Below are 11313 nucleotides of genomic sequence, written 5' to 3'. Positions count from 1 at the left end.
TAACTTTTGGATCTTGGATAGGCACCTCAGGACAGCCTTTCCTCCCCTACAAGGCGGATGGAAGTTCCTTACAAACAGTTTTTTTCCTTGAAGCAATTACAGCTTATGTTTGATTAGCGCCTTATTTGATTTATTTTCTTTGTCACTAGCTCCACGAGAGCAGGAATAACTTATCACTGTATCCCCAGGACCTCTCAGTGACTGACACACTAGCAAGCACTCAATAAAGAGTCACTGAGCAAATGCATAAACTTCATTTGATTGGACCCTGTGATCGTGTAGGTTAAAAGCCTCCCACAGAGCAGAGGTCTTCTATCAACCTGTGAGCCTTAGAGTAGGTTTTCTTTAGCTCCAATCTGAGAAGTGATGAAAGAACACTGAAATTTAGTCCAACTTTGGGATTCTATCCATTCTGTAGATTGGATAATTAAAGCCAAATTGTTCGGAAGTAATGTGGAGAAAGAGGGAACTTAGGAATATCACTTTGGGCAAGTCATGTCTTACTCAAGGCCTGAGTTTCCCCATATGAATCGTGACATTCTGGCATTAGGCAATGCTTTAAGCCAGTGGATCACGATTGAGAGTGCCTTGCAGAATCACGTGGGAAATTTTTTTTTTAATTTTTTTTAACGTTTATTTATTTTTGAGACAGAGAGAGACAGAGCAAGAACGGGGGAGGGTCAGAGAGAGAGGAAGACACAGAATCTGAAACAGGCTCCAGGCTCTGAGCGGTCAGCACAGAGCCCGACGCGGGGCTCGAACTCACGGACCGCGAGATCATGACCTGAGCCGAAGTCGGCCGCTTAACCGACTGAGCCACCCAGGCGCCCCACGTGGGAAATTTTTAAAAACTATTCACAACAGTCTCATCAGGACCTTTGGGAGGGAGGTTGCGGCATATGTATTCTGAAACAATCCTCTTAGTGCAGTATCCTCTGTTGAGGCCATTGGAAGCTTCCAGCAGTCTTTGCTTGAGAAAAAGCACCCAAATCTGTCGGAGATCTCGGTACTGAAGTCGCAAACACTTCAGCTCTAGCACTTTCTTGTTCCTCTTTTTGGATTAACTTGTTCATTCCAATTCATTAGTAACTTCCAATTAATTGAATTCAATAAAAACTGATGTAAAAACTATCAAGTAACATGTATCAATCTGGGAAGACTTCCTTCCTGAAGACGGTGACATTCCAAACAGATTTCTCTTTTACACATAGGATCAGGGGGAAAGGTTGGGGGAGAATACGCAAGAAAGGAACAACATTAGCAAAGGTCAACAGGAAACAGGGATCATGGGTTATAGAAAAGGAAGAGAGCTGAAGCCCGAAGGGTTGATAGAGCCAAAATTTGCAAGCTTTGTAGGCCATGCTAGGAAGTTGAGGGTATTCTGAGGTCAGTAGACTGATATGATAGAAATTGTGTTATAGAGCATCTTTCTGTCTGTGTTTTAGGGGGGAAATTAGAGGGGAACCTGCAGGTGGGCATACCAAGAGGAGGCTGGTGGGATGGTCTGGTCAGGGCAGGGAGGACAGTGGGTATAGAAAGGAGAAGTGACACGCTGATGTCTGACTTGGGCCACTGAATGGATGAGCATGTTGCAGGGTGGAAGGCGGTGTGTGGGGGAGGGACTAACCGCGCGGAGAACCGGGTTAGCCGAGATTAGCAAACAGGTGTCTGGAGATTTGTAAACCTTCAGCCTCCCAACCTCCCCGGAAGGATTTAAGCGCCTTTCCTTTAAACGTTAAGACTACCTCCGCGACCCCAGGGGTCGCTGCAGCCTCCACGGACTCTCTAGGCTCGCTCCTGTCTCCTCGCTGGCGGAGGCGGCCGCCCCAGAGCAGGCGAAGTGCGCGTGCGTTCTCGGGCCGGCAGGGGGCGCGCGCGCGCAGTCGGGGCCCGGGGCGCGCGCCAGCCGGCACCGGAAGTGTGCGGTTGCCATGTAATATCCTGGCCGCGCGGGCGCGCGAGGGGCTGAGGCGGCGCTGGGGCGGGCGCGGAGCTGGCGAGAGGGCGGTGGAGGCGGCGCCGAGGGGGCCCGCTGAGGCGCGCGGGGTGTCGGCGGCGCCCGGGAGCTTGTCGCTTGCGCGGTCCCTCCGGTTCGGGCGGGAGCCCCCACGACGGAAGGCAGCATGTCGGTGGCGGGGCTGAAGAAGCAGTTCTACAAGGCGAGCCAGGTGAGCGGAGGCCGAGGCGGGGAGTGAGCCTCGGGCCCCGGGCTGCCCGGAGTCGGGGGTCAGACCAGGCCCGACCCCGACTCGGGAGGGGGCCGCGGGCACCGAGGGGGCGACGTTGGCACGCGTGCCCCGCTCGGTGAGCAGAGCCCAGGAGGGACAGGGGCTGCGAGCGAGGGGACCCAGGCCCAGCCCGCCATGTGGGCTCCAGTCTCCTCGAGGAGGGTGGGCAGACCCCCGGGGGGGGGGGGGCGGAAACGCACCCAGAGGTTGACCCGGGACTTGGACCCCTCTTCGCCTCCCCTCCCCTCCTCTGAAAGGTCAAAGAGGGAGGAAAGAAGGAAGGGGAAGAAACCCTCCGGAGGCTGTCGACTCGGGACTCTTGCCAGAGAGCCCAGGGGCAGGGAAACTTTGCGTCTGGAGTGGTACTTAAAAACAAACAAACAGAACCCCCCTTTGATGGACCCGGTACAAGGTTGTGCCAGAGGGTGGAATGGAAAGTCAGTTTCCCCCTCTGGTCCCTCAGGCGTCCCGTCCCTTTCCCCGGTGGCAAAGACGGTCACGGACGATTCATGCCTCCCTCCGAAGATATGCTTACGCCTTTCCTTTAAAAACACAGAGTCCTGTGTGCTTTTCCTTCAGTGTCTTGGAGATGACATTACAGCTGGAATTCTCCATCTCAAATGGTTCCCTGCCGTGGGGGCAGCCTGGCCCTCACCCACTTGCTTCCAGAAGACCCCCCCCCCATCCTGACAGCACAGATACCTCCCTGTGCTACCAGATGCCCCCGGAGAACTCCCCTCTTACCCCTACCCCAGGACTACGGCCCTAGAACATACCCTAGAATTTCTTTGGTCTCTTAATGGGCTCATGGTATACCAGGCGTCTGTTGACGGGCGTGTAGATTGTTTCCAGTCGTTTTCTACAAACAATACTGATCTGAATAGCCAGTGACTGTCTTTTTTTTTTATTAAAAAAAATTTTTTTTAATATTTTTATTTATTTTTGCAGGAGAGAGAGAGAGTGTGCGTGTGAGCTAGGGGAGGGGCAGAGAGAGAGAGAGAGAGAGAGAGAGGGAGGGAGGGAGACACAGAATCGGAAGCAGGCTCCAGGCTCCGAGATGTCAGCACAGAGCCTGATGTGGGGCTCGAACCCTCGAACCGTGAGATCAGGACCTGAGCCGAAGTCGGCCGCCCAACTGACGGAGCCACCCAGGCGCCCCTAGCCAGTGACTGTCTTTGGTCACGGGTGGGATTGGATTTGTAGGATAAATTCCCGGAGGTGGAATGCCGAACCCAGTCGTTGATGTGCGTTACCTGTGACCGATAAGGATAGGTTTTTTGGAACGGCCAGGCCCCACTGCTCATTAATCTGGTGAAAGCTGGGCACGTGGGAAATTCAGTTTATTAATTGCGATCCAGGAAGCCCCAGATTCCTTGAATCCCACTGGTTCCTCCATCCCAGCTTCAGAACCGTAGGTGTGGACTTTGTGTGGGTAGAATCCACAGAACGAGCGACCGTCTTAGGGATTGTGTGGGCCCCGCTGGCCAACCAGGCTTTTCCCACAATTTGGAGAAGTCCAGTGGGAGGGAAGAGAAACGAGTCCACAGTCACACAGCTGGTACCTTTTGTCCCTTGATGGATAAAGTCATGACCCTCGTGTTCAGGGCAAACCCCAGATGATGGCTGACCCCTGGGGGAACAGAGACTAAATCCAGAGGGGTTCTAGGATTATTGCTGAGGGTACAGCCCTTTGCCCCAGCAGGATGGAATTAAGTGACCCGGCCCTGGGTTAGACCCTGCCCAACAGGCGCCGGACCCCCAGGGCTTGACCAGAGCACCTGGGAATGGCTGCCTGCTGTCTGGACCTTGATGTAGTCCCTCCTGCAGGAGAAGCCCTCTCCTCCCAACCCCCAGCTATCAGGGCCCATGCTGGTGGCCCGGACTGTCCCACGCAGACACACTGTGCCAGAGGAGCTAGCTAGGCCGCTCAGACCGGCCACCAGGGCTCCTTCTCTCAGGGGGAAGCAGGTGGCCCGCATTCAGATCTGTGAGAAGCGTGTCGAAACCTGGAAAGCGCGGTGTGGATCGGTTTGTGATCTCACCCTTCCGTGAGGCCCGTCCCCCAAGAATGGCGATGGCCACGTCCTACTCTGGGAGCGGTTGTCTTGGCCTCCTGAATCCCTCTGCTGAGTCGTGCTCTCAAGAATCATGCTGGCCGCGCTCCATTCCCTTCTGCAATAGTTTCCGCAGTCCCCCAGCATCTCTTGTTTATCAGGACAAGTCCAGCGTCTCCCTGTGGGTTTCTTGTCTGCGCTCAGTGACCCCCCCTCTCATCCCCTTGTCCTCAGAAGAGGGTCAGCTGTTGAAGAGGGTGTTCTGGAGAATGGTATGAGGAGGCAGCTGATGTCTCTTGAGCTCTCACGGCGTGAGCAGGCAATAATGCTTTCCGCCGGCCAGTCTCCATCTGGCCTGAGCGTAAATGCACTCCCCTTTTACACAAAAAGACTTGGGGACATTTCTCTCTACTCTCCAGGAGACATTGGCAATATCTGGAGGCATTTTTGGTTGTCACAACTTGGGTTCCTATTAGTATCTAGTGGGTGGAGGCTCGGGATGCCGCTCAACACCCCGTAACGCACTGGGCAGCCTCCACCCCCAAGAATTATCTGGGCCCAGACGTCATTAGTGCTGAGACTGAGAAACTCTGCTTTAAGATTTGAGAATAGTGAGAATAATTACACCAAAACAAACAAACAAAAACAATACAACAACAACAAAATCTCTCCTGGGCCCTTCTTGTGATAGCTACCTGCTTTTCTTAGTTTTCAAAACACAGATAACCGCGTATACCCAGAGAGACAGGCACGTAAAACTCAGCATCCAGATCCCACGTCGTCAGAACCCCAGAGTGTCTTCTGGCACCTGGTATTTTTAAGAAGGTAGAAGCTTGCATCGTTGCTTCTCAGCTGGGGTGACTAACCCTGCCCCCCTTCCCTCTGCCCCCTACCCCCATGCACCCGCTTAGGGACACTTGGCAATGTCAGAGACGGTTTTTGGTCGTCACTGCTTGGGGAGAGGGTGCTGCTGGCATCGAGTGCGTAGAGGCCGGGGATGGTTGCTAAACACCTCACGGTACACAGCCAGCCTTCCCCACAACAAAGAATTATCCGGCCCCAAACGTGAAGATCGCTGAGGTTGAGAAACAGTGCTTTGAAACAGGCTCTTCGTGGCAGAGGCTTGTAACAGTGTTGTTTCTAAATTGAGAACTAGAAGCCAGGTGGATGTGGGAGAGCCAGGGGCAATGGAGAGGCTTGGTTCCTAGTTGACGCTGTGATATTGATTAAAAGTTTCTGATCTCACTGCGGATACTGGTAACAAACCAGTTGTTAGTATCTGGCAATATCCCGGCAGAGTCCGTGCCAGTTCACCTCTGGTGACAACGTTCAAGTCTCGCATAAGGTTGGTTTGGACTTGAATGGGAAGTTCGTGAGCTTTTCTTGTTGCACACTGGACACCGCTGGGCTGAGGCACGGTGAAGGATCTGTAGCGGAAAATGCTGGAAGGAACAGGCATCTGTCTGAGGCCTCAGTCCTACCACCCATCTGGTACTTATGTACATATAGAACTGGGGGGGATGCTTTAGTCTGAATATTTCTGGGGACCTAAGGAGGGTAAGGAGACCCCACTAACAAGATCCAGACTTGGAAGTTCATTTCTCATTGTAAATGACATTAATTTCCAGACCTAAACTGCTAACTGCTTTCTGATATTTCTTGTGGCTGGGCCAGATTTGAGAGTGTAACTAGGGATAGAGTTGGCAGCCGCCTGGAATGCTGGCTTGACTTTTTTTTTTCTTTTCTCTCTTTCTCTTTCCTTTTTTTTTTTTTGGCCTGAAAGGAGGGAGAGAGTTTGAACTGAAAGATTGGTTCTGTGAGAGCTAGGAGGAAAATTCATGACTGCCATATCCCAGAGCTTTGAAGTTCGTTGGATGCTTGCTAGGCCCTGGGTTTGTGCCTAGGAGGAAAGATCAGACTTCCTTTGAGAGGCATGAGGTGGGGAAAGGGCTGGGGCACCCAGGACCCCAACCTTTAGAGTAATTAGTATCAGGGAGATGTGGCTGGTGTTTGGAACGTCCCCAGATCCTGCCTGCTCTGACCTATTTTTTAAACCTTATCGTGTGGAATCCCACTTGATTTCCTAGCAAAGGGTTTAGCCTGTTAAGTAATAAACATGGAGTGATCTTAGATGCAAAAAATCTGGACCGTGGAGCTCCCTCATCAGCGGGAATTAAAGCACGGAACCTGTGTGCTGAGCACAACAGGCAAAGTGGGGTCCCTGCCCCAGGCCCTTGAGCTCAGCAGCTGCAGGCTAACTGCCGGAAGACCCTCTGCCTTGGGGCAGCAGACACGGGGATGGCTTTGGTTGTTACTGTGTCCACGTGAGATGGGATCTGGATTAAGTCCAACTTTGCCGGAAGCAACTCTGCTGACTCCCCTTGTAAGAAGACCTTTGAACTAGCGACATCCCTGTGGGACCCTGGACCGAGATGTTCCCGTCCCGCTCCATTGGTGGACAGACCAGCCTGGTGTTTCAGGCCTGGACTGGGGAGCTACAGAACAGGTGTGAGACTGCCCTCCCCCAAAGGAACCTGGGACCTCCTTAAACCCCACCGTTCCCAGGCCTGTCCGTGAAGCTGGGTGAACCTGACCACCTTCACAGGACCCTGTTCGCCGTCACGGAGGCTCTCTGTAATCAGGCAGCATCCTGCGTATTCTCGTTAACAAAGCAGGACCTCTCAAGCGGGCATCGTGTTCTGCTTCTGCTCCCCGTGCCCGCCGAGCGTGAGGTGGCAAGTTCACCTCTGACTCAGAACCCTGTGTTGATTAAAGACCAGTCAGCGTGCCTGGGCGCTCTTCTCCCTACTTAGCTGGCTCTGTGTGAAGGCAGAGCCATGGGACACTTAATTATAGTCCACGTGCCTCTGAATAATAGCATGTGAGGTGAGGAGTTTCCTAGCAGCTCCCTGCTCAGTTTCAGAAACTGGGGGCTGTCACATTTCTGAGACCCCAGAACTCAGCGAGTGAACCGAGGAGCCAGTGCTGTTTACCCCTCGACCCATCCCCCCAGCTTTCCCTTTGTGGAGCCCCCATCTGAGCGCTAGTTCGTACGGATGGTTCTGAGTTCAGCGGTTCACCCCTCAGGTGCCCGTATGCACATCTGCTCGAGTTTTTCCTCCGAGGAAACGCCGGTTGTGACCAGGCCTACTCAGGCCTGCCCTTTGCCTCTGGCATGCGTCCCATGGCCTTTGACCCAAGGACACGGGCCGGTTAGCTGTGCTCTGGCCTGTCTCAGCCCTTCTCCTCTTCTGTTGTTGCCAATATTTTGAAACTGATCCAATCTGGGGAAACTCGGCTTTTATTTATTTGTTAGAGAGAGAACAAGCGGGGGAGGGGCAGAGAGCAAGAGAATCCCAAGCAGGCTCTGAGCTGTCAGCCCAGAGCCTGGTGCTGGGCTCGATCCCGTGAACCGTGAGATCACGACCTGAGCCAAAATCAAGAGTCAGACGCTTAACCCCCTGGGCCCCCCCACCAGGCACCCCAAAACTTAGTTTTTAGTTTGGCCCCGTGGCCCACTTCTTTCATGGGATTTCGGAAGCAAGCGTGTTGCACGTTCTGGCTCTGTGGCAAGTGGGAGCCAGGGGGTTGGCGGGAGGAAAGTAGTCTTCTGTTTCTTATTTCGAAGGTGAAATTTGTAAAATTTGTAAGCTGTAGGCAAAGTGTGATGCTGAAGTTTTCGAGCCACAGACCTTGTCTGCCCCGGGGGTTGGGAGCTGTGCAGGCCGGCTGAGGCGTCTTTACCCTCGAACTCCAACCCTAATGGCGTTTCCTGGCTGGCGAAGTGTGAGGGGCAGCTTCTTCTGGTGCTCTTTCAAGGCTGCCCCTGGCAAGCTGGGTGGAGAAGTGTGTCAGGCTGGCAGCAGCTGGCTTCTGTCTTCTCTCCTTGCTCTCTCCTCTCCCTCCCCCCTCCCTTCCTCCCTCGCCTGGTCCCTGCCCTACCCCCGTCCCAAGCTTTCGCAGGCTGGATTGGGTGGCCACTTCTCACTTCTCAGGAGCACTGCAGCTTGGGTACATTTCCGCTCGTTTCCTGTTAGGCAGTAACCAGGGTTCCAGAACGCAGGATCCCAGAGGACAGCTCCACCTTCCTTTTCCGCTCAGCTCCTAGAAAAAACCTGCTGACGGGGCCCTGAGAGTGGGGTCACGCGGAGACTCCCAACCACAGCAGGAAAATAGATGTGTGATTTCCTCCGAAGGACCTGACTCAGCATCGGGCCGCTGCCCAGCTGCTCAGAGTTCCACACCTGGGGATCGAGCACCTCCAGTGGCCTCACACACCCCGTGTCTGAGACCGCCAGCCCCGTGGCCACTGTCCCCACAGGGCTCACAGTCGTAGGGAGTGCTGTCCAGCCAGACGATGTGACGTGTCCACCGAGGGTCACAGAGGCTGTGGGTGGTTCTCCCACACCCGGCAGCCCTCCCTGCCCTTGGCCTGGTGAGCCTTAGTTCCCCTCCCATGTGTCCCTTCAACCTTCCCACAGCATCTCCCCAGCCCCCCGGCAGTCAGAGCCCCTGTTCCTGTTTCTCAGACTCCTGCATAGTTGCCTTCCCAGTCAAGGGCTGGGATTGACGTCTTTGTCACTGGATCCTAAGTCTTTGCGGGTAGCGCCCCGTGTAGTTCTGCCGTTGCCGTGTGCCCAGTTGAGCCCAGCCCCTGGCCTGTCCCGGACACTCAGTGTTGTATCGGATGGGCGGACAGACGGATGTTTGCGCACACTAGTGAGCAAATGGTTGCGTCCTGGGTTGTGGGTGCAGATGCCGGAGCTTTGGTGTCAGCACGCCTAGAGGAAGCAGAGCCTGGGACAGGCGGGAAATGTGAGCATCCCCAGCTGGCCTGGCATTCAGGGCCTCCTGGAGCCCTGCCTGGTCCCGGTTTTAAGTCCCACCCCTTCCCTTTGTGGGTGGCACACTGCAGTCCGACCGGTGTGTCCGCCCAGCCGGCTACCTTGTACTACTGCCTTGTACCTTACCTTCCCCACCCAGCCCGGTCTCCCTGTCCACTTCCTGTTTGTGTCTTTGTGCTTGCCATCTCCTGCGGCCACCCGCTGGAAAGACTTGTCCGTGCTCTGAGCATCCGGCCCGCTGGTCTCCACCCACGTGCCACCCACGTGCCACCCACCAAACACATCCTCACACCAGAGTGTGCTTTTCTTCTCATCAGACCCGAGCTCCTGAGGGAGCAGGGCTTGCCTGGGCCATGGCTTGCTGGCCAAGTTGTCGGAAATGGTGGGCTTCTGAGAGCGGGAGTGGGGCAGGACAGTGACAGGGACGTGGCTGCTGCTGTGTCCCTGGGGGCGGCTCCTGCTCAGGTCCAGGCGGACCTCCAGGCGAGCAGAGTGGCTGACAAGCCTCCATCAGGAACAGGTCCAACTGGTTTAAAAATAATTCAGAGCTCAGAGACTGTCCCCTTGGCTTTAGATTGGCACGACAGAATGTGCACGATTCAGTCGCTACTCCCCAGGAGTTCCCAAGCATCACCTCGGCCCATAATTCACATCTTTGCCAGTGCCCTCCACCCAGCCCTGCTTTTTCAAAAGTGCAACAGATGATGAACTTTCTGTCATTTTGGGCCTTAGCCCCGGGATTGAGCAACGACCCACATTCTTAGGAAGCCCCTTGGGAAGGAAACTGGTAACTTCCTGCTCCTTCTTACCCCCAAGGACCCAAAGCTCCTCCTGGTCCCCTCCGCCCGCTCGCCTTCCCCGCTTGAGGCCCCATGGCTGCCTGAAGGCAAACGGGCAGGCATCCGTCAGCCCGAAGGCCTCACCCCATCAGAGCCCGGGCTTTGTGGAGGCAGCCGTGCAGCGCTGGCCCTTCAAGGCCAGTCTTTGTGATTCAGAAGAGGGCCGCTGAGGGGCTGGGGGTGGATTTCTCCATCGCTTAACCTCACCTGCCCGGCCTAGGGTTCACCTTTCCCTCCTGGGAGCTCAGGAGCCCTTGCTGTGGTTAGTCTCTTCTTGCTCCCCTGCGCAGGGCGGCCTTTTGCCCATCTTCGAGGGGTTTAGGACTTGCTGGGGCTCCCCACTGACTGCCAAGCTGGCCTCTGGGTCAGGGCCCCCAAACGCATGCAAGTGAGGCCCCCCATAGAGGCGGGCTGCGAGGTCCTGGACGTGAAGATCCAGGTGTCTGTCTCCTCCAGCTGTGGCATGGAACATCGTCGCAGCGGAGAAGTGTGAGGCGGTCGTCCCAGGCTCCCAGCCGGGCGTCTCTGGCTCCAGCGCCTCCAGGGCACCCGGGTGTTCTCTCCCTGCCTCCCACAGCAGGCCCCGGCTTTGTCCCAGAGCACGGCTTCGGCTCAGGGCGGCCGGGAGGCACTGGCAGCCCCTGCTGCTCGGTGGGACCTCTCCACCACCTGGGGATGAGCAGGCGTGGGAGTCTTAAGTGGAAGCTGCCGACCGGAGGGGTGTCTGGGACTCGGGAGGGCGCGGAGACGGTCCTTTTGCCCGGTTGCCTCCGCCGTGCCCCTGGAGTCCAGGAGTCGGCGCGGCTTTCCAGCAGAGCCCACGGGGTTGACCTCTGGGAGCTTCCCCTTGGTGGCTCACGGCTCACGCTCACCGGGCCCGGAGCCAGCCGCCGCTGGGGTGTTGCGGAGGGACGCCCCTTCTCCGGCGCCTCGCTGAGTTGTTGCTGTTGTGATCAGTATTGATTACTTTTCGCTGATCGCATCGTTGTGTTCTATTGACGTGGTCACGTGAACGTACTCTGCGTCACGATACGTCACGTCGTGTTCCGTCAGTAGCCGTTATCTAGCTAACGTTAAGTTACATGCTTACGTGTGAAGTTAGGCGCAACGCGTGTCTTACGTTGTGTCCCTGCTATCGCTGCCGGATCGTGACGTGTTCCAAGCATAGAGATAGAGATGAGGAAGGACCGCAAGGGCCAAGTGCCCACAGGAGCTTCGTGCAGCACGAATACAGTCACAGTCAAAGCCCCCGCCCTCATTTGCACCTTTGTTGCACGGAAGTAACGCCAAAAGTGCGCAGGATCGTTTTTGCGAGTTCACCCCTCCTCCAAGTGGCGTGAGGTGCTCG

At 55.6% G+C, this 11313-nt stretch overlaps 1 protein-coding gene across 1 annotated transcript in view; it reads left to right on the top strand.

Moving 5' to 3' along the window:
• Positions 1 to 1964: 1964 nt before the first annotated feature.
• The window catches only part of SH3GL1 (SH3 domain containing GRB2 like 1, endophilin A2), a 30358-nt gene continuing 21009 nt past the window's right edge, over positions 1965 to 11313 (top strand). The window contains exon 1 of the mRNA XM_042977797.1: positions 1965 to 2168. Coding sequence (XP_042833731.1) covers positions 2124 to 2168 — 45 coding nt within the window. The 5' untranslated portion in view covers positions 1965 to 2123. The remainder of the gene's footprint in view (positions 2169 to 11313) is intronic.

The sequence above is a fragment of the Panthera tigris genome, chromosome A2 (genome assembly GCF_018350195.1).
Source record: "Panthera tigris isolate Pti1 chromosome A2, P.tigris_Pti1_mat1.1, whole genome shotgun sequence".
Taxonomy (NCBI): Eukaryota; Metazoa; Chordata; class Mammalia; order Carnivora; family Felidae; genus Panthera; species Panthera tigris.
This window is presented reverse-complemented; position numbering and strand designations above follow the sequence as displayed.